Source organism: Brachypodium distachyon, chromosome 3 (genome assembly GCF_000005505.3).
Source record: "Brachypodium distachyon strain Bd21 chromosome 3, Brachypodium_distachyon_v3.0, whole genome shotgun sequence".
Taxonomy (NCBI): domain Eukaryota; kingdom Viridiplantae; phylum Streptophyta; class Magnoliopsida; order Poales; family Poaceae; genus Brachypodium; species Brachypodium distachyon.
In genome coordinates, this window is record NC_016133.3 from 52,408,734 (window position 1) to 52,429,220 (window position 20,487).

Below are 20,487 nucleotides of genomic sequence, written 5' to 3' on the forward strand. Positions count from 1 at the left end.
CTATCTAGGTCCGTATACATCACGTATACGCGCCTCTAAACAGTTTCCGTCGAGACCTAAAATCCAGGCACACGATCAGCTAATTGGAACCAACTCTGTGTCCTCGTGTTGAGACGAGAGAGCCATGGCGTAGTCGGGCGAATCTCCACATGCAATGACCTCCGCGGACCAGTACGCAGCCGTTGTCGCCGTAGCGCCTACGTCCACCGGCGTGAAGATCCCGGACGCCCAGCACACAGCCAATGCCGACGGCAGCAACGTACTGCATACCGGTGATCAGATGATGGCGGTCGCACAACTGGTTCCTTCTTTTTCACTCGACTCGTCCGGCGATCAAGTTGCCGCTAGCACTCTGCATGTGGCAGGTGACAAAACGATGCAAGCGTCAGCTGGCTCTACTTCCATGATGGGAAATTATGGATCGATCTTGATTGGTACCACGTTAACAGGTTCAGCTAGAACATCATCCCCCACTAAGGTACATATCCATGTGTTAGTTTGTGCAAACAAAATCATGGTTTGCTAGTATAATTCAGTTAATATATATTTGAAAGCAGGTGTATGATACCAATTGTGAATCATTAATTGTTCCTAAAGTTGGGATGTCATTCAAGTCAGAAGAGGAAGCATACGAGTTTTACAATAATTATGCCGGTAAGATTGGTTTTAGCATTAGAAAGAGCCACTCAAAGTTGAGACCAGATAAAACCGTATTTAAGAAACATATAGTTTGTAGTAGTGAAGGGGAACGAGAGGCTCATTCAAAACATGAAACTGTGAAACAAAATGCTATAACAAGGTCAGGTTGTGATGCCCGTATTCAGTTTAGTATTGCTCGGGATGGCGTTTGGAGGGTGCAGAAGGTTGTATTGGAGCACAATCATTATCTCGCAAGTCCGGATAAAAGACACATGTTGCGGTCACAGCGCCATTTGATAGAGTTAGATAAAGTTGTGATAGGTCATATGAGGGAAGCGGGATTAAAGCTCGCAGATGTATACAAATTTTTCAAGCAGTGGTATGGAGGACCTCATCATGTACCTTTTCTGCGGGTGGATAGCAATAACCATATTGGCCGCGAGCGCAAAAAGTATTTGGAAGTCAATGACGCTCAAACATTGTTCGAGTTCTTAAAAAACAAGCAATTAAAAGATCCTTCTTTTTTTTATGCCATACAATTAGATGAGAAGGATTGCCGGATAGCTAATTTCTTTTGGGCAGATGGTCAAGCTATCATGGATTATGCTTGTTTTGGTGATGCTTTGTCATTTGACACCACTTTTCAGACAAACAAGTTTGAAATGCCTTTTGCACCACTCCTTGGGACAAACCATCATAAGCAAACCATTCTTTTCGGAGATGCACTATTATGTGATGAAACCACTGACTCGTTTATATGGCTCTTCAACACATTTTTAACAGCAATGTCTGGGAAACGACATGTTACAATTTTCACAGATCAATGTGCAGCTATGGCCAAAGCAATTAGCATTGTTTTCCCAAGCACAAAACACTTCCTCTGCATTTGGCACATTTATCAAAATGCCGCTAAGCATCTTAGCCATGTAATTTCAAGCCATCCTCGGTTTCTTGCTGATTTTAAGAAAGTTGTATACCTAGAAAATTCAGTGCCATACTTTGAGCAGAAGTGGCAAGAGTTGTTGATTGAATATGACCTTGTGGAGAACTCATGGATACAAACGCTATTTGGTTTGCGTGAGAAGTGGGCTGCTGTGTACCGCAATGATTCATTTCATGCCGACATGACCTCAACTCAAAGGAGTGAAGGTATGAACAATGTGTTCAAGAAACAATTTCGTAAGAAGCTCTGCCTTTCAGAGCTCTTAGTACAGTATGAGAAGTGCTACTAGTCTTCGTGAAAATGAACTAGATGCAGATTTTAAGTCACGAAAGACTAAACCTGTTACTTATATAAGGAATTTACCTATGTTGAAGACTGCAGCCGAGTCATATACAAGGAGGCTCTATTCTGATTTCGAGGAGCAGTTCAAACATCAATTTTCAGTCACGTGCGAGATGATTTCCACGGTGGGAACTGTGAAAACTTATAAGGTGATGCCAGTAGCATTTGAGGATGAGGCACTAGTGATCTTTAATCATGAGAATCTGTTTGTATCATGTTTTTGTAGAAGATGCGAATCCAAAGGTACGTAATCATCTTTTAACATTTGTTCGTTTATAAAATGTTGTCTTACTCCGTGTTTTATGATGTCATAGGTCTGTTGTGCAAACATGCTCTCCGAGTGTTCAATATCAACGAGGTTTTCACTTTACTATCGCAATATATACTGCACAGACGGACAAAGAATGCAAAAAGAGGATATTCTTTGAATAATCAAGAAACTATCAAAGAAACTACGAATGCAACCCCACTTGTTCTTATATTGGTCACTCTCAATTACATAGATAGTAGAGTTTGTCTTGTTTACATGGTTCATCAATAGTAGGTGCCGGGAACACAGTAAATGCAAATACTTTTGTCGGAGAAGGTCCTCAACAATTTGCCTTAAGACAGATTGCTCTACTTTCTTTAATATTTTCATGTAATACTGTACCACAAAAATTCTAAATGTTTCTATACCTATTATGACACAGTCATCTTTTGGGGCAAGCACAATAACTAATACTCCAATTCCACAGTTCACAAATTATATGTTTCATGGAGAAGGTCTTCAACAATTTTCTGTGGATAGATTACTCGGCCTTGTTTATTGACAAACAATTTCATGTAATTTAACTATCCCAAAAACAACCATAAATATTTTCAGACTTATTATGACACAGGGTTCTTTGGAGGCAAGATCATGGACTAATACCGGAATGACACAGTTCGCAAATAATATGTTTCATCGAGAAGGTCCTCAACAATTTACCGTAAGACATGTCTCAAGCTATTTTATACTTCCCGTGTAATATAATTGTACCACATTAATTCTGAGCACTGCCTAACTTTTCATGACACGGGGTTCTTTTGAGGACAGCACAAGTTTTGGTACTACAACAATACCACACTTCACAAATAATACTTTTCATGGGGATTCTTCGACCATGTTTGGTCCATTCATCCAAGGAGGATTTACAGACCTTCTACTTCAAAATGATCAAGCTTCAGAGTTGCTGCATACTTCGAGAAGATTGGATTTTGATGTAAATCCTGGAGGATGGAAGGAGTAGGCATAGCAGTAATTTGTTTTCCTTCTTGTGGTCATAGACCGATATAAAAATGCTAGTTTTAGAACTAAAATATCTGTAATGCTGCACTGGATCATTACAAAGAGTATGTTTTACCAATATCGTCCCTCATCATCGCCGTTCTATTGACAATATGTCTGTTAATTTGCTTTTACCATTGTATAGTGCTTCTCTTTAATTCTTTTGTGCTTGCTAAAATTGTTGGAACTTTGATTAGTAAATTTCGCCCCAAATGATGCTCTGGACCTGAAGTGCTTGCTTTCTCCAAGTGCATTAAAGCTTCAGCTCAAGCCCATCGATTATTTAGCTCACGTCAAGAATTCTGAAGTATCATTGAGTATATAGAAGCAGTAGGATTACCAGAAAAATATTTCAAACAATCTCAAATTTGAGGGCAGCAAACCACATGTTCATTCATTCATCAATCTGATATATACATACTGGTATTTTTACAATTTCACAATACACAAAGTCTACTGGTACAATGTTCTAATGTCTCAACACTAAGTGTAGTACCAAAGACTCCTGCTTCACCTCATATAGACCTGCAGTTCACAGAATAATTGTGACTCTGAATCTACAGGCATAGCACTAGCACTCTAGCAGACGGTGTACAACCGAAAGAAACATCCTGACAATTTATAGCATTCTAATGGGAACAAAGCTTTGTAGAGAACAAAGCTCTGCTAGCTGAATGTGAGGAATTCAGAAATGTCTGAACAAGATCGTGACTGCCTGCATAAGACAATAACATAGTTCAGTAAAAAAATTATAGTACTCCGTAGAAAATACAAGAGAGAAAGAAAACTGTGGAATCGCATTGCTTGGAGCTTTGTTTCCACCGTTGGTTGAAGCGCCGGCGTGAGCGCATCTGCGACAAGCATCAGAGCCGTGTGGAGGCGGATCACGAGCAAAAGGTGGCGGTGGGAAATCGGGGGCTCGTCGGCACCTACGTTTCCGCGAGATGCAGAAGCGCCGTGCTGGGGCTGACCGCAAGCAGGAACTGGCGGCTGGGGCTGACCGCGAGCAGGAATCGGCGGCGGCGAGTCGAACGCTTGCCGGTTCCAGCGCTTCCGCGAGATGCAGCTGGATCTGGCCGATTGGGGTTGAGGGTTTTTCTTTCTGGTATTTGACCAATACGATACAGATACGTTTTGTGTACAAACAAGTAGAAAGTACGGAATAGTATTTGAGAATTCAGACACGCGTTAAGATTGGTGCCTTGAGCTGAGTTGTCAGCATCATAGGAGGGGCTCAGGGGAGAGGACGTGCGGCCCGTTCCCAGAGAATTTTCTGCCGTTCACCAGGGGGAGTCCGCGCAAAAGCCGGGGAAGAAAAGAAGATGCGTGCCCGTGTTCGCCTTTGCCTTCGTTTCAGCGGCCGCGCGCGCCTCCAGCGAGATCGAAACACCACGTACTGCTGCCTGCACGTCACGAGGCACGCACAAGTGCACAAACAACCTGCCTGACGGATGCACAAAAGCCCCATAAGCCCCCCACGTCTGGCCTCCGGCTCTGCTTTTCTGAACGTGACAACATTCGGCTGGAGTGGGTTGCTATTGTTTCGTCAGTTACTTCTGAACGTAACAACATCCGGCTGGGCTGGACTGCTGTTGTTTCATCAGTTATTACAATAAAAGTAACGAACGAAAGAGCATCTGCCAGTAAGGCGATAATGGACACGAAGCCCATCAGAGCACGTTGACAGGGAGTGCAGGGCTGAATGCAGGCAACAGCGAGAGGACTTGGTTAATTATGCAGTTGACCTATCAGAGTTCAAGTGGTTGCATTTTCTGGATGCTGACCGTCCTTATGCATGTCAACTCAACTCGTTTTGCAAATAAATGGCCATTTAATATGTACTGATAAGGTCCGATTTGAGATAGTTTACATTATCATGCACGTTTTCAAATAGTAGAGGTACATGATGAGAGGTGCAGAGGTACCTTTCTTTTCTTATTTGTGATTTGTCGTCCTTTATTATGAAGATGCCGGCCAGCCGCTAGGCTGGAGATCATCATGCACCAGCATCACGCCAATACCTGGCATCAATGTAGTCACTCAGATATATTAATACTCCACTGATTCTCGAAAAAGTCTTTTAGAATATGTGGAATCAAAGTTTAAAACTTCAGACACCGATATACATAGAATAATTTAGATATGTCACATCAAAATGGAAAATTGTATTAGTAGACCTGTAACCAAAACATTTTTTTTCATTAGTTATATCAACGTATGTTTAGAAAGAAAAGGTGACCTAAAAATTGTATATTGCAAGCGATGTCGATGCACAAAACGATAAAGTAAAACCAGGAAGGAGTACCATGCTGGAGTAGTTAAGTTTGTAATCAATATCTAATCACTTCAATCATGGCTTCATCCTAGGACATAAACTGTCTAACTGTCTTTCCAAAAAAATGTCCAACTGCAAGTATGGAACTGTAGTCTTGTATAGTGACAAGAAAAGAGGTCAACTCAAAAAACGGCGCTGGTGGAAGTAAATGAATCACAGGAGGTGGCACGTCGATTAACTACTAGTGGTACCAATAGTTTAGTCATATAGGTTTCATGTTTTTTGAGAGACATATAGGTTTCATGTGGTCGGCACAAGAAACTATGTTCTCAGTTACGAATTTGCATCAGATTTCAGCTGTAAACTCCATCAAATGCTATAACAATATCATTGGTAAAGAAAAGTCTGATTGAAGATTGATCACCATCAGTAGTTTGCTACCTTAGCCGTCCGAGGTCACAGAATCATTCAAGAAAATATTTAAGTATGAACTAACCATATAGGTGACCGAACTTAAAACAATATTTAATGGTTTGATTCTTGCGTTGTCTGTTAACTGAATTACCTTCTCGATGCATTCAGAAACTCACTGACAGGCATGCGGAATAATGGAGAAAATAATGCAACTTAGTCAACAGATGTTAACGAGGCTGAACATGCGACCAGCCAAGCAGTGCAAGCCAGTCACGTTGAATCTGATCCAATTACAGATAACATATAAGATAATACTGAGAAGAGAATAACTGAACAGAAATAGTGGAATATGCTTACCTTAACATATTAAAATGCACTTATGATATAGTAGATATCTTCTGCTTGATGGGTGCAAAAAAACAACAGGGCTTCAGTTTTCAGTCCAGACAGAGCGAGAGTTTCTGTTTAGACAGAAATTGGCAGGCCATTTTGTAAAATAAAAATAAGGAACAACCACGTAAGTAAAAAAAACAGCAGCACAGCATGAAGACATCAGCTTATTTTCCAGAACCTCTGTCAAATATTATACTTTGGATAAAGAGTGCCCCCAACAAGAAATGAGGTACATTGAACATGAGTTTGCGTAAAGTGATGTGAAGGCAGAGGGCAGGAGAAGGAATACATGACAACTATGAACTAGAATTATTTGGTGATCTCATTTGCTTGCATTCTCTAGGACTCTGATATATGATACCACCCCTGTTTAAGTAACGACCTGTAAGTTTAATTGATGTTGAGAAATAAGTAATAGGAGATCTGTGAAGTCATTATGCAGATAACACACCATCGAACCGCAGCAAACGATCCACAGTTCTATCAGCCATATTCAACACTTCAACGGCATATAAATTGCAGAATGCCAAACTGAAGTTGCAATGTCTCAACTCTCAAGTGATAATGTAAATAAAGTGCACGTCATTGTTTAGGTTTGATCGCATAACCCATTGTTCCTTTGGTGACAAAAGGGGTTCGCCCCCAGATTTACTGAAACGAAAACCACATAAGTTCTAACACAAGACGGAAACAGATTTCTAGGTACCCGGCCACCACATTCCAATCAGCTTTCTACCGAAATTCTGCATGAGGTTGCACCATTGCCTGACTAATAATGCAAAACGATACAGAAACGAGATCAACCAAGAAAATGACAACACGTGATACTGGAGACTGTCAATACGTTCATCATACAGTACTATCAGCAACTACTAATCGGTATCTAATAAATACGGACGCCATGGACAGTCATAGATTGTTGTAGCAAAGAAAAATCAAGAACCGACATTTCGGCGCCCTACAGAACTGACGTGTCTTACTCAATGATACTTAGCAACGAGAAATTGGGTGGAGCAAGTAGGATATATCAAATCAGGCTTTAGAATTTCATCACTCTCACGCAGAAGCATTTCAACAGGCACCTGCCGTGCGTGGGTCGTGTTAAAAGGGAAAAATTACGTGAAAGCAAGAGATACAGATTCAGATCTCGCAGAAGGCCGAAAGAAAATCTCCGTTTGAAGCAAGCAACGAACGATCAACCATGCGAAGCCTGACAGATCTACGGAACTCCTCGTCGGCGGCTCGGCGCGTAGTGAATCAGGGAGAAGCCGTGGAACTGCAGTTTTTTTTTCTGTTTTTTTAGGGGATTCGTGGAACTGCAGTTTGTATATTCATTGGCGTCAGTTGCGCGCACTTGGGCCGTGGCTTGATCGTCCAGAGTTCCTAAATGGGCTGTAAGTTCGTATGGCTCGCTATAATGGGCTGGTCTACGTCACGGTTCACTCTGAGATGCTGCCGTTGTGTATACTTTGCCCAGTTTACACCCCCTCAAAAAAAAAAAAGCTTGCCCAGTTTACAATTGCTCAATTTATTTTATGATTTATTTTAAAAAATAAATTATATATTCTAAAAAGGGACTGGGTAGGGCTCAGTCGGCTGAGAAACCACATTTCTCAGTCGACCGGCCTGGGTACCTGCATGGGTGTGTATGTCTTCTCGGTCGGTGCGTGCGTGTGTTTTGGAGTTTGAGATCACAATGAAAAGCGTTCGTCATTATAGTAACATTAATTCAGTCTGCACTTATATGCTTCTCATGTGTATTGCTACAAATTTTAAAACGGTGCTAAAAATTTGAAGTGAAAAATTACTGATCCTGACGAAAACACACTTAACAGCACAACGAACACCACGGAGAAAGGAAAAAAGGCAACAAAATAATAGCAATCAAGTTTAAAAATTGCAGGTAAAAATTTATGCACGATTTTAAAATTGCAGCTGAAACTTTATGTGCGATTCTAAAAATTGCAGGTAAACTTTATGCACGATTCTGAAAATTGCAGGGAAGTTTTATGCACGATTCTAAAATTGCAGTTGAAAGTTTATGCGCGACTAAAAATTTCAGGTGAAACTTTATACGCGATTGTAAAAATTGCAGGTGAAAGTTTAAACGCGATTGTAAAAATTGCAGGTGCTCACAAAGGTAGGGTATGCGTTCGTACATTTATAGGGGTGAGTTTGCATGTTTGTGTGCGTATGCGTTTCTAAAAACCAATCCTTGAAACAACATCTATCAAAAATAAGTAGTTTTGTGTATTTCTAGAAACGAAAGACACAAAGTGCATACTACATGTTTCCAAGTTATAGAAAAAGGCACACACAAATAATTGAAAAGGCCAAACACCTAAATGAAAAGCAGGCTCGAACACAAAACTGGCAGAAGCTCCTCAGCCAGCCCAACTACACGCGTTAACCGCACAGGGCCACAGGCGCAGCCAGCTGAACCTCCCGATCAAAACGTAATAGCTCAAACAAATTTAAGAGCGCACAAGTCTCCGCACATGCATGAATCGGCACGGCAACTCACACGGTGCGACTGTGCATTAGCAAATCCGTTCTAAAAAATATAAAGCAGAAAACATGTTGTAAAAAAAGTTGATTATAAAGTCCTAATGAACGGCATTTGCTAAAATGTACTTACTGCGAGCATAGCCACACAGAAAAAAGAAACTAGTCATCATTTTTGGTGAATAGTCCATGTTTTGATCTCTACCTAACAGCCGATCTAGCGTCCAGAGTTAGAGGAACCATGAATCAAATGTCAAGCATTTAGTTCTGATAGCTTTATAGCTTTGTGTGTGTCACCATGATGTAGTTCGTCGTCCTGGTGTAGATTACTAGTCCAATTTGTCCTCATCTGGGAAGAATCTTATCGTATCAATTTCCGTTGGTTCCGCTCGCATATGAAAGTTGATCTAGCGTCGATAGTAGATGAGACCATAAATCAACGTCCGATGTTTAGTTTTAGTATCTTTGTTAGGTTTGTGTTTCTCTGGTGGTGACATCTTGGCGGTGGATACAATGTCTTACAAACAATGTTGTTTTGACTTCACCCTTGCTCTCGTGTAAGCGTCAACTCCATGTAGCATGTAGTTCTCGTGGCTCTTCTTTCCATGTTGTTAGTAGTCTTCGACCTTCGTCGTCGATTCACTCATTGAGTAATAGTCCCACAATCTTCCTTGACAGGGGTAAACGGAGATGGATCCCTTGATGATCCCACGTCAGAGGATTTGCGTCAGAGGTAATCTCCAGTCATAGTGATACAACATTCTTAGGTTTCCACTTTTAGGAGGACGACTTGAGTGACTTTCCATAACCTTTCTTAAAAAAAAAAATTCCAAAACCCGTGAGGTTAGTCCAGTATAATCTAGTGACAAATATGAAGGATAGATGATCTAAAGAAGTTGACTTCATATGATCTTGATGGAGCTTTTAATTTTATCGGGATAGTTGTTGTTTTCTGTCCGTCTCGTTATTCAATCCGTCGGACTTTCTTAAATGAATGTGAGACCATTGTTAAAGACTTTCCAATTAGTCGGCCGTGTGTTCACCCTCTCTGCACTCAAATTGGCACACATGGCCTTGCCTCTTGCAATGCAAAAGACAAAAGTAAATAGGTGCACACGGAACAGAGTCAAACCCAAAATCTTAAGTTCCGTGGCTTGTTGGCATGTGCGTAGCAAAGCAGAGCAAATGTGTTAAACTGGGTCTAATCCCACGTGACAAGTTTTCGAGTACCAAAATTTCAGCAAATCCTTGTCGTCGTGCTGTATTTTTTTTTTCTTGTTTAACAACCAATCCGGAACAAATGCACCCGATTGGCAAATTGTACACTTGCTCTTTTTTTTCGTATCATGAAACGCACATATACTAGGATTACAATTTTACAGTGTAACACATGGTCTTCACGCAAAAAAAAAAAGTGTTAGGCTGAATTTAGTCTTATAGAAAAGGTAGAGCAAGAAGCTGAATCTAGTTTCTCTGAAATCAAAGAAAAAGAAATGGCTGAATCTAGTCATTTTTACTTATCAGGTTTCAGTTTCAGGTACACCGCACGCTGCCCCATCCTGTCCACGTTAGGCAAGCCTTCAGGTGTGTGGAAGGCTTTCAAAGAAAAAGTTGCACTGGCGTGAAACCTAAACAGATCCGCGGCTGTCCACGAACAGCCGAACAGGAGTGAAGCATCGTCGATCGGGATAACTCTTGGTACCATCTCAGGCGGGATCTCGCTCAGACATCGCAACCATCTTTACTCCCCCCCAAAAAAAATGTTCAATTCACGTGGGAGGACGGTGTCCTTGCCACGCAGCAGAGATGGACAGAAGCATCGTCGTCATACTCGTAATTTCGTACAGCATCTATGAGTGAGTCAGCGTAGGGGTACTAGCGACTGCCAGTGGTCGGGGCCTTGACAGATCTCCAGAGCTAGGCGCAAGGCAGGCACCCCCACCCCCACAAGCCACAGGAAGATACTCCCCGTTCTCGGGGGAGTACTCTCTCTCACCAACTCCCGGATTCCATTTCGCGACACGCCGCCCGCGGCCGCGGCGCATCATTCCTTGCCAGCGGCCTACGCAAATCCCAAATCCCAAACCCCGCGCCGATGGCCAGCCAGCTTGGCCCCAGACGCGCCGCTCTTATACTACGCCGCCAGCCCGGGCAAGCCTTAATCCAACAACACGCTTGTTGATCTCCGTGTGCTGATTCGCGTTTGCCTGCTTGCGGGCGGGGGTGGTGGGAGAAGAAGGTGGCTGGTGGCGGGGCGGAGATGCTGGGGTCGGGGCTGAATCTGGTCACTACGGTGATCGGCTTCGGGATGAGCGCCACCTTCATCGTCTTTGTCTGCGCACGCCTCATCTGCGGACGCGCCGTGCGGGCCGAGGCGGAGGCCGAGGCCGACGTGGTCTCGCTCGCCGCCGCCCGAGCCATGGTAACGGGCGCGGCGCCGTTCGACTTCGACGTCGAGTTCCGGACCGCGGATCTCGATCGCACGGTGAGGTTCTCTAGTTACTGGTAGCATACTAGTAGCATCTTGTGTAGCTGATTGGTGTGGAATTGGAACTGGAAGCGGAACCGTGTTCAATGGATATCGGCGTGCGCGCTAAATTAGTGTTCAACACCGTTGATACTGGCTTGGAGCCTGGCTTTGTGTATCGATTCATTGGAAGAAGAACAACTAAAAAGCGAGCTACAGCAGAGGTTGAAGCCAGTATCCCTCACACTGCGGAGCCTCAGTTTGCCTGTGGCTGCACTGCTCGTTAAATTTTGGCATAGTGACAAGTTCAATTGTGTTCAGCGCAATATATTCCAGTTATCCAGTATGTGAAATGAGATATATGATGAATAGTGGTGGTACCTCATATGAATACATATGATGAAATCGTGGTTCCTTCATTTAATTTCGCTTACCTGGATACAAATGATAGTTCAGTCCAAGTAATTTTGTTGCTAGATGTGCATTGCTGTTTTTTATACTAGCATGTAGTGCTGCTTCCATATTTTGCACTGAATTTCTTCTAGCGGCATTGCTACCTAGCATTTGTTATTCTTCATTCCGTATAATTGTCGGCATATGCTATTTTGACATTTTCTTCTCTACCAACTATCTAGTGAAGTTGGAAGATCCCTAGCTTAACTAAATATAACTTGGGAAAATCTTGAAGAAGTTTATTGCAAATGTATTGTTGTTTTTCTAAAAATTATGCAGTCCTTGTGAATTGAATAGTACTACAATTATTTACATTTCCAAATATTCTTGTATGATCTTCAAAATCTGGTTATTTGCACAGTTAACATGAACCATGCACAGTATTTGCCCCCCTTACATTTGATGTATCTTAATTGTATATTCTCTAGGTTGGTATGATAATTTCTGCCATTTTTTTTTATCTCGGATTGATCTCCAGACATCACTTTCTTCTCATGTCTAGATAGGTTGGTGGAAAGGTGCTTAAACTGCCTTAACTGGTTATGTAAAAAGCGTATTTCTGATTGCGTGAGACAAGTTAGAACCAGATTCCTTCCACCATGGTGTCCTTTGGACTATTTAACCTTTACAGTCTTGCATCCACGCTAACTTTTCAGCTGTAAATCACTGTACATAAATGCAAGGGTTTGCTTTTTGAGAAGCTAAATATACACAACATTTGCTTACATGTATATCATCAATACATTATATCAGTATTTTTGCTATCTCCGCTTTGCTGTAATTTAAGAAAGTGTTAGCATGGGTTTAATGTTGCATTTACGATGTTCACTAGAATGATATGCACGTAAACACACTGTGTCTCTTCCTACTTTTTCCTCCGTAATTTGATGCTTGATAACTACAGAAATCGGATTTAAATTATTCCAGCAATCTTATCCATGAGTGTATGACTGGGAAATATACTTTAGTGGATTCATTACTCGTGCAACAATTTGAGCATACCATTCATTGACAGAATGAAACCCTCCAATTTCTAATTATGGAGGCACTAAGATTCTAACATGCTCTTGATTTTTCTTGGCTTTGAGGCGTACACTTAGATAATTGTTTTTTACTTTATATTTCTTGTTCCACTGTCTAGATTGAAAATTCAATGCTTGAGATGACAAAATATTTGAGGGCTTACAATTAATTACTAAATGTATACTCATCATGAGAATTATGTTTTTGCTTTGTGATCCTCTGGGTCAGTTACACAGTTATCTGATAGTTTTGAAATTGACATCATTCATATTTTGTTTCAATAGATTGAGCATACGTGCAGTGGGTTGGAACCTTTTGTTGTTGCTGCAATTCCTACAATGAAATATAGCTCCGAGGCCTTCCATTCAAAAGATGATGCCCAGTAAGTACACTCTGGTCTAGAGTTGACTTACTGCAATTTTTCAGCTCCTATTGATAAGTTTGCATGTTCCTGGCCTCTGTGCTCACTAGTTTCATGAGATTGGCTTTGTCAAAAAAAAAAAAAGGATTCATGACATTGGCTTTGAGAAGTCATTTTCCTCAGATGAACTCTCCTCAGTATGACCAGATATGCAGTTCCTGTTTTACGATTATCACTGAAAAATTAATGCAGAGCATGTGCTATGTCAGTTATCGTGCAGAAGAACGGAATTCACAACCGTAACAGCTTCAATTTAAATAGTGATGATCCAATGTTCCAAGTTCCAAACATTGTTAATATTTGATACAATATGAGTTATGCCATCAGTTGTGAAGCATTTAGACTGGATAGCTGGTTAAGTGATGTCAGTAAGAAACTGAAATGTTACAGTTGAATGGAGATGCAATTTGCCTCCCTAGCTTTTGAGGTAGACGTTTCAATGTTATTTAACGTAATAGTACCATAATGTTTCTTGGACAAGGATTAGAGCTCCTCCTTGCTCTTCTTTCCATTGTTTTTCAGTTTAGGAAATGAGCGGGCCTGCTAGCTGACCCATGAGACTAGCACCTCACTGGGACCACGCTTGCTAACATGACCATTTCTGACATCGGATCTGAGTAATCAAACTCTGTAAATGAACTTTTTTATAGAAACGCCATAAATATCTAAAGTACAATTCACAAACTGTTAAGAATGTCATCATGATTCTTCTATGTATGTGAAATTTTCCTGCATCACGGGCAAAGATAAGCAGAAGTAGCATCTTCTAATTATATTTTTTATTTGTGAAGTTTGAGTCTAGAATTTATTGGTGAAAAATACTGCTAATAGAGGACAATTTTCTTCCTTCATTCTTTTCCATATCTGCCACGTAGTTTCTTCTCCAGCAGATATCATTTGTAATAGAGTCTTCCCATCTAAACAGTGAAACAATCAAGAGAAGAACACTTCTATTTGGATTCTGTTTCCAATTGATGGTGTTTCTTATATACCGTGATATGTGGAGAAACTTAAAGGTCTTTCTCACATAGTATTTGACTGCTGAATCAGATAAGTAACGACCTTTTATTGTGTTTCTTCCACAGGTGCTCCATATGTCTAGGTGAATACAATGAGAGAGAGGTTCTGCGCATCATGCCTACGTGCCGTCATAATTTTCATCTTTCCTGTATAGATATGTGGTTACAGAAGCAAACGACTTGCCCAATATGCCGAATCTCGTTGGACTTGCCCGGTGGAAAAACTATTGCTTCCCCTGCCCGTAGCCCCCCTCAATTATTTGGCCACCCTGAGAGCTCCGTCATTCGATCACCCCATTGGATACTTCCTATTCATCGTGATCGTACTGGAGGAAGAGAAAACAGGCAAACCTCACAAGATTCATTAGAAGTAGTCATTGAAATCCAACATGAAATGCGCTGAGCACTTGGACATAGCGTGGACTAGATACGTTGATGATGCTATTGTTTCCTGTCGAGTTTGGAGGAATTCTGCCATTCGCAGAAATCCTGTGCATCGTTCCTGCAGCTATATTCTGGGCATAGAAACGCAGGCAGTTTTAATGCACGCATGGTGTTTAAGCATTCTTTGTACATAACGGATTGTAGATTAGCAAGTTCCCTTTTTGCCACTCCGTGGCTCTTTGAATGTTCGTTTTGGATGTATACTGGTTGTATATTTCGAAAGGTGCAGTAATACTGAGCAGATTCGGAGCTACGAAAACATTTGTAGCTGCTCTGTTTATCAAGAGATCGCAACTGTTTCTGAACTGAAAAAAAAAAACGTTTAGACCTCTGCTTGCCAAGGTGGTATACAACGAGTAACCTTTACACGTTTTACTACGGGACAGTCAGCGCTTCTGAACTGCATGCTGCATTTTCTACTTTCCAGCTTCGATTGCTCATCTTCTCTTCCAATGTTTCAATGCGATAGAGACAAGTTGCATCCTGTGTGGTAAGTACCTACGGCTCCCCTCTCCTTTTCCCCACCGCGGGCACGGCTCTTGTCCTGTACTCCTGTACCAACATCGGTGACGTCTCATCAGACGATGACGATGACACCTTGTACTGTCCTCCCTTTATCCCCTGTGTTTCTGCACAGTGAGCGGCTTTAAGGACACATCGTCGTCCACGAATGGATGTTTTTTTTTTAACTTTTTTATTGACTAACTGATGGTTGTTTCGACACTCAATTGTCGCAGGCTCAGCCTGGCAGTGATTCGACGCCCCGGTGTAAACCGTGTCAAGAATTTAGTAAAAAGGGGAGATTCCCTGCCACTGTAATTATGCAAAAGCTGCAGAAGCGGTGAGCTGGAACGACTGTGGCGCCAGATGAGCGCGTGGCGTCAGAACAGGTAGTCTCGCGCGATTCGGTGCGCAAAGTGGCTGGAGCTGGGAGGGCCGCGTAGGTGCTAGGTAGGGTGCCATCGGCGCATCGACTTGACATCTGCAGAAAGAGAATTTTGGACCAGTGCGGGGGGGTCTAGATATTACCGTAATGCGTGTGGAATTGCAGCAGATGGATTGAGCTAAACTGATCTGGAAACAGCGAAGTGGACAGACTTTTTTTCTTTTGACAGGAGAAGTGGACAGATTGGGGAGGAGTTTATACATACATCTTGGCTCGGGTTCTTCAGAAACAGATCGCAGAAAATCGACTCTAAAATTTCTGAGTAGAGCCTGTGTTCAGTTGTTCGGGATGACCGTCAATCGGGCTGCGAGCCGGACCTTTTCTATAGTACGCAGAGTACTTCCGGCTGATAAAATCCGATCGCTCTGCCCAGGCCTCACTGATGTAGAGAGCTTCGAACCTTAAACGTAACGTACAACGATACGTTCTGTGGATGCCGATCGAGCGCCGCGGACAGAGGCGGGGATAAACGTCCGTGTGATGCCGCGTCGCTCTTCTCTGGCCAATAGGATATGAAGCCGGTGCAAAGAAGTCGTCGAGGGAGGCATGGGCGAGGAGCTTGCAGGCCGGGACAAACCGCACCGGCCTGCGCGCGGCAGCGGCGGATTGACCACACCTTGACCTGTGGTTGAGTCGAAGCCGGTGCGCATATATATATTTCCTTCGCGCCAAAGCAAAACCTTCCCTACCCACCGTAGAGCTCTCGGCTACCTTGCTCATGCATGTAATTAAGCCATTGTAAAATGTAAAAAAAATGCTCTGTATAGTATGCTAGGAAAATGATGTTTTATATATGTCTAAAATTTAAACTTCAAACTCAATCTCGTTTACCGATAGTGAAAAGAAAAGAAATCCAGCATGGATAGTGGTTTTTTACTTTTTGGCAATAGTCACTTGTATATTTTTTTAGTCCTTTCAGATGTAATTGACTTTTGACTTGAAATTTTCCATGTTCATTCATCAGTCTCCAACATTTGATATTTTTCTAGAGTTTTTTTTCTTCTAAATTTGTAAATATGGTTGCGCATTTGTCAGAGGATGTGTGGAGATGAATTTTTGGTTAAATAAGATGTTATTTGCCGGTGCACTTGCAGCTCTTGTTAAAAGCCATCCACCTCATGTTTTATTTTCTTGACGACACAGCCACACAGGAACGGGTGTAATTATTGGCCCAAAGGTGTTTACACTTTAATTATCCAACTGCATACATTTACAATTCCTTCAAGAATATACAAAGCATAGAAGCAGCATTCTTCCTTTTGAATTCTTGAAAAGACGGATACCTATATGTGCATGCCGTACGGTTTCCTTCGGCCGGCCAACATTTATATGTAGCTTATGACAATAGTACTCTCTCCGTTCCATAATATGAGCCACGCACGCACGCGTACCTAAATTCTCAATTTGATTAATTAGATATGTATATTTTTTTAACAAAAAACGCACCATTAAATTCGTTTTCGAAAGTACTTTCTAATGATATAATTTTTAATTATTTAATTCATTCAGTTAGCTAAATTGACGATTTAAAGATGCGTGCGTGCCTCACATTATGGGATGGAGTGAGTACTACTATTCTTGTTTTGACGAACCTTCGTCAGAGAGCGAGGAGCTCCCGCAATTCATTTAAGAAGAATAGAATGGCCCGGTTTATAAGAAAAACTAGGCCGAAAATCATACAAGAAAGCTCATCCTGCCTAGCTCAACTAGGCCTAGAGAGCCCAACACACCAAAAAACACTATTGCCCACACAACACAAAAACAGCAACGCCCGCGCAACAAAACACACATTCGGGGTCGCCGCCCCGGCGTCCAACCGCCCAAATGCGCCCTGTGCAAACCACCTTCCCCACCTTCGAAGGCCGTCGCCCTGACATCCACCGCTCACAAAGAAGTTGCAACGCCGCACGAGACGGGCTCTCCGTAGCACTAGCCACGTAAGACACACTACTATTCTTGTTTGGATATTAGTTTATTGACTTGTACTTTGGGAAGTACTCCGTATAATAAGGATACCCCGAACGTTTATTCAACGAAGAGTACAACTAAAGTTGGATAGCTTTATACTACTCCACAATGCATCGATCGAGTGCCAATTCCGTTTACCACTTTTAAAGACAGTATGTATCTTAATCTGTACCATATGTTCTCTACATATGGCGCACCAACCCCAGGTGCATGCATGTGTTGTGTAGTCCAGCAGAATCGGCAGGGTATTTTGTCAAAGCCGGGTCTGAAATTGACATGGCGCCGCTATAACCCAACGAAAACGCATTAGACTAGTTGCGGGGAAGAGGCCAAATGGCCAAAAAGTAGCCAAGGAAAGCGAGCTAATCGAAGACCCCCACCTGGCAAACATCCGGAGGCCACCACCTGTCAGTCACCGTCAGAGAGCTGCCCCCACTGGCCCGGCCGTCGTTCGTCAGCCACTTAAGAAATTACCACCGCCGTGAGTTGTGAGATCACTGAGCAATCTGAGTTTAATCCTAATTAAACCCCAGAAAAGCCGGGCCATTTGTTGGGAAGGCGGACAGCGACGTCCGGCGGTCGCCATGCATCTCCCTCTTTGATCTGCACCCAACGAAGATAAGACGAAGCAGCGCAGGCCGGGCTAAAGCCAGGTGCATGCTAATATCAAGCTTAATTAGTTTGAGTGGTGTCTTGTTGTTTGCTCTCAAGGCGCCAGCTCACCGCAAGCCATACACACACTCTCCCGCTCAAACGACGCGTCTTCCTACACCTCCTCCCAGCTGCATGCGCGCGGCGCCGCCTCTTCTCTTCTCTTCTCTGCAGGACCTCTGCTTGCTGAGAGCTTTTCACCATGGCGGACCTCACGCTTCTCCCCCGCGGCTTCTTTACCAACCCTTATATACGCCCCTCCACCCTCGTGCACTCCTTGACACCTACCTCTCTCTCCGCATCATCATCATCATCCAGTAGTAGTCCTCTGCGCACAGCGCGCGCACGCACACATCTCGAGACGACGGGTACTTAGCCGGCCGGGCGGCATATATAGGTGTGCACTGCAGCTAGCTCTGGCATGTCTGTAGGTGTTTGTAAAGACTCGTGTGCCCTAATGGTACATGGCTGAGCCCGAGCAGCCGTCAGCGCCCTCTTCGTCAGCTCCGGCGCCTCCTCAGTTACAAGTTGCTGCTGATAACAACCCGACGACTGTCGACGAATGCTCTGATCCGGGGGGCAATTCTGCAGCCTCATCGGCCCATTCCCCGGCGCCCGCGCCGCAGCAGCTCGCCAGGGACGACACGGTGGGGATAATCACCACGGCCATGGGCGCGGCGGCCGCGGCGACGAGCTCATCAGGGGAGCCGTCGCCGCGGTCCACGGGGCGGCACCCGTTCTACCGGGGCATCCGGTGCAGGAACGGCAAGTGGGTCTCGGAGATCCGGGAGCCACGCAAGGCGCGCCGCATATGGCTGGGAACGTACCCGACGGCCGAGATGGCCGCGGCCGCCTACGACGTGGCGGCCCGCGCGCTCCGCGGGCCGGACGCCGTGCTCAACTTCCCCGGCGCCACGGCCACGCGCCCGGCGCCCGCGTCCGCGTCGCCCGAGGACATACGCGCTGCCGCCGCGGCAGCCGCTGCCGCGCTCCAGCCAATAATCGATAAGCCCGGGGCCAGGGCTCCTGAGGCGGACGCCGCTGCCGCCGATCCTGCCGCGGCAGCGGAGCAGGTGCAGAGACATCATGATCAAACCGGCAGTGCAGCAGCTGGTGGGGATGAGCCGCGGCAGAAGGAGATTGGCAATGAGGGGGAGGAGTTCATGGACGAGGAGGCCATCTTCGAGATGCCGCAGATGCTGCGCAACATGGCCGCGGGCATGATGATGAGCCCGCCCAGGCTCAGCCCGACCGCCTCCGACGAGTGGCCCGCCGATCCGTCGGGGGCAGGTGAGAGCCTCTGGAGCTACCACGACCCCTAACCCCCGTAGGCCGGCCACGGTAGATTCCGCGCATTGGCATGGGACAATTCATGGCTGGTACGGTACGTACGATGTGAGCTGGGTGCTAGTAGCCTAGTACTAGCCAGTCCGTACAATACAAGTAGAAAAACCGATCGAACTGCATGCTCACACGGCAAGATAAGGAGAGTCCATATATATATGGACCCCGGTGCGGCGCAACGTCCTCTATCTGGTAATATATGTGTATGCCATAAGTGTGGTGTCACTGGCGCCGGCCGTACGTGTGACACTATACGCTAGTACTCCGTACTACTCCTACTTAGCTAGCCAGTACACCTCACCGTTACATTAGCCTAGCTCGATTTTATGAGCAACTGTATATGTACCTTTAAGTTCCTCTTTTCTTTCCCTACCCCCCTCCGTCGTTTTCGTAGATAAAGTCCACTTGTTGATTCGCTTGGCTTATTGCTCGTTTTAGTATAAGAGCAAGCAGGCACACTTTTTTCTTCTTCTTTTTTCAAGTGCCGAGTGGGTCACAGTCACACATCACAGGGACACTTTTGCCATTGTAATTTAACTGTACCGTACTGTTGAATGGCAAAAATATTTGGCGGTGGATAAGCTAAGATCGGTGCGCGGCCGGACTTGCATATATGGATCCACGTTTTCTTTTTTTTAATGATGTCTTTTGGCTCTAGTTTACACAAACAGATCGGGGAAGTTGGCCGTTCATGAGAAGATTAAAAGGGGAAGGATCGAGTTAGGTGGGCAATCTGTTGGATTTGATGTACCGGTGTGGTCGATGAAAGATCAATCCATGCATGCCCTATCAATCTATATTATCTTTTAAAATAAAACATAATGAAATCAGTTGCTATGGTTGTAATATATTTCACCCATGAGAACCGTTGGAACAAAACTCGTGGGCGAAATTGTGTAACGTCTCGTTCGGTTTCAGAGTTTCGTGCAAG

The 20,487-nt window shown here is 43.9% G+C and overlaps 2 protein-coding genes and 1 long non-coding RNA gene across 3 annotated transcripts; 2 read left to right on the forward strand and 1 right to left on the reverse strand.

Moving 5' to 3' along the window:
- Nucleotides 1–3,643: 3,643 nt before the first annotated feature.
- Nucleotides 3,644–7,639, reverse strand: LOC106866471. Its single transcript, XR_001406844.2, has 4 exons — nt 6,280–7,639; nt 6,074–6,203; nt 5,159–5,254; nt 3,644–3,948 (listed from the first exon to the last, which is right to left on the reverse strand). It is a non-coding gene; the product is annotated as an uncharacterized LOC106866471 (long non-coding RNA).
- Nucleotides 7,640–10,712: 3,073 nt separating this feature from the next.
- On the forward strand, nt 10,713–14,933 carry LOC100823078 (putative RING-H2 finger protein ATL69). The gene is made up of 3 exons (XM_003572765.4): nt 10,713–11,305; nt 13,048–13,145; nt 14,270–14,933. The coding sequence occupies exons 1-3, from the start codon at nt 11,081–11,083 to the stop codon at nt 14,604–14,606; spliced, it is 660 nt and encodes a 219-aa protein (XP_003572813.1). The 5' UTR covers nt 10,713–11,080; the 3' UTR covers nt 14,607–14,933.
- Nucleotides 14,934–18,225: 3,292 nt separating this feature from the next.
- LOC100844777 (ethylene-responsive transcription factor ERF027) lies at nt 18,226–20,193 on the forward strand. Its single transcript, XM_010238547.3, has one exon. It carries the CDS (start codon nt 18,677–18,679, stop codon nt 19,532–19,534), a length of 858 nt encoding a protein of 285 aa, XP_010236849.1. The 5' UTR covers nt 18,226–18,676; the 3' UTR covers nt 19,535–20,193.
- Nucleotides 20,194–20,487: the final 294 nt, after the last annotated feature.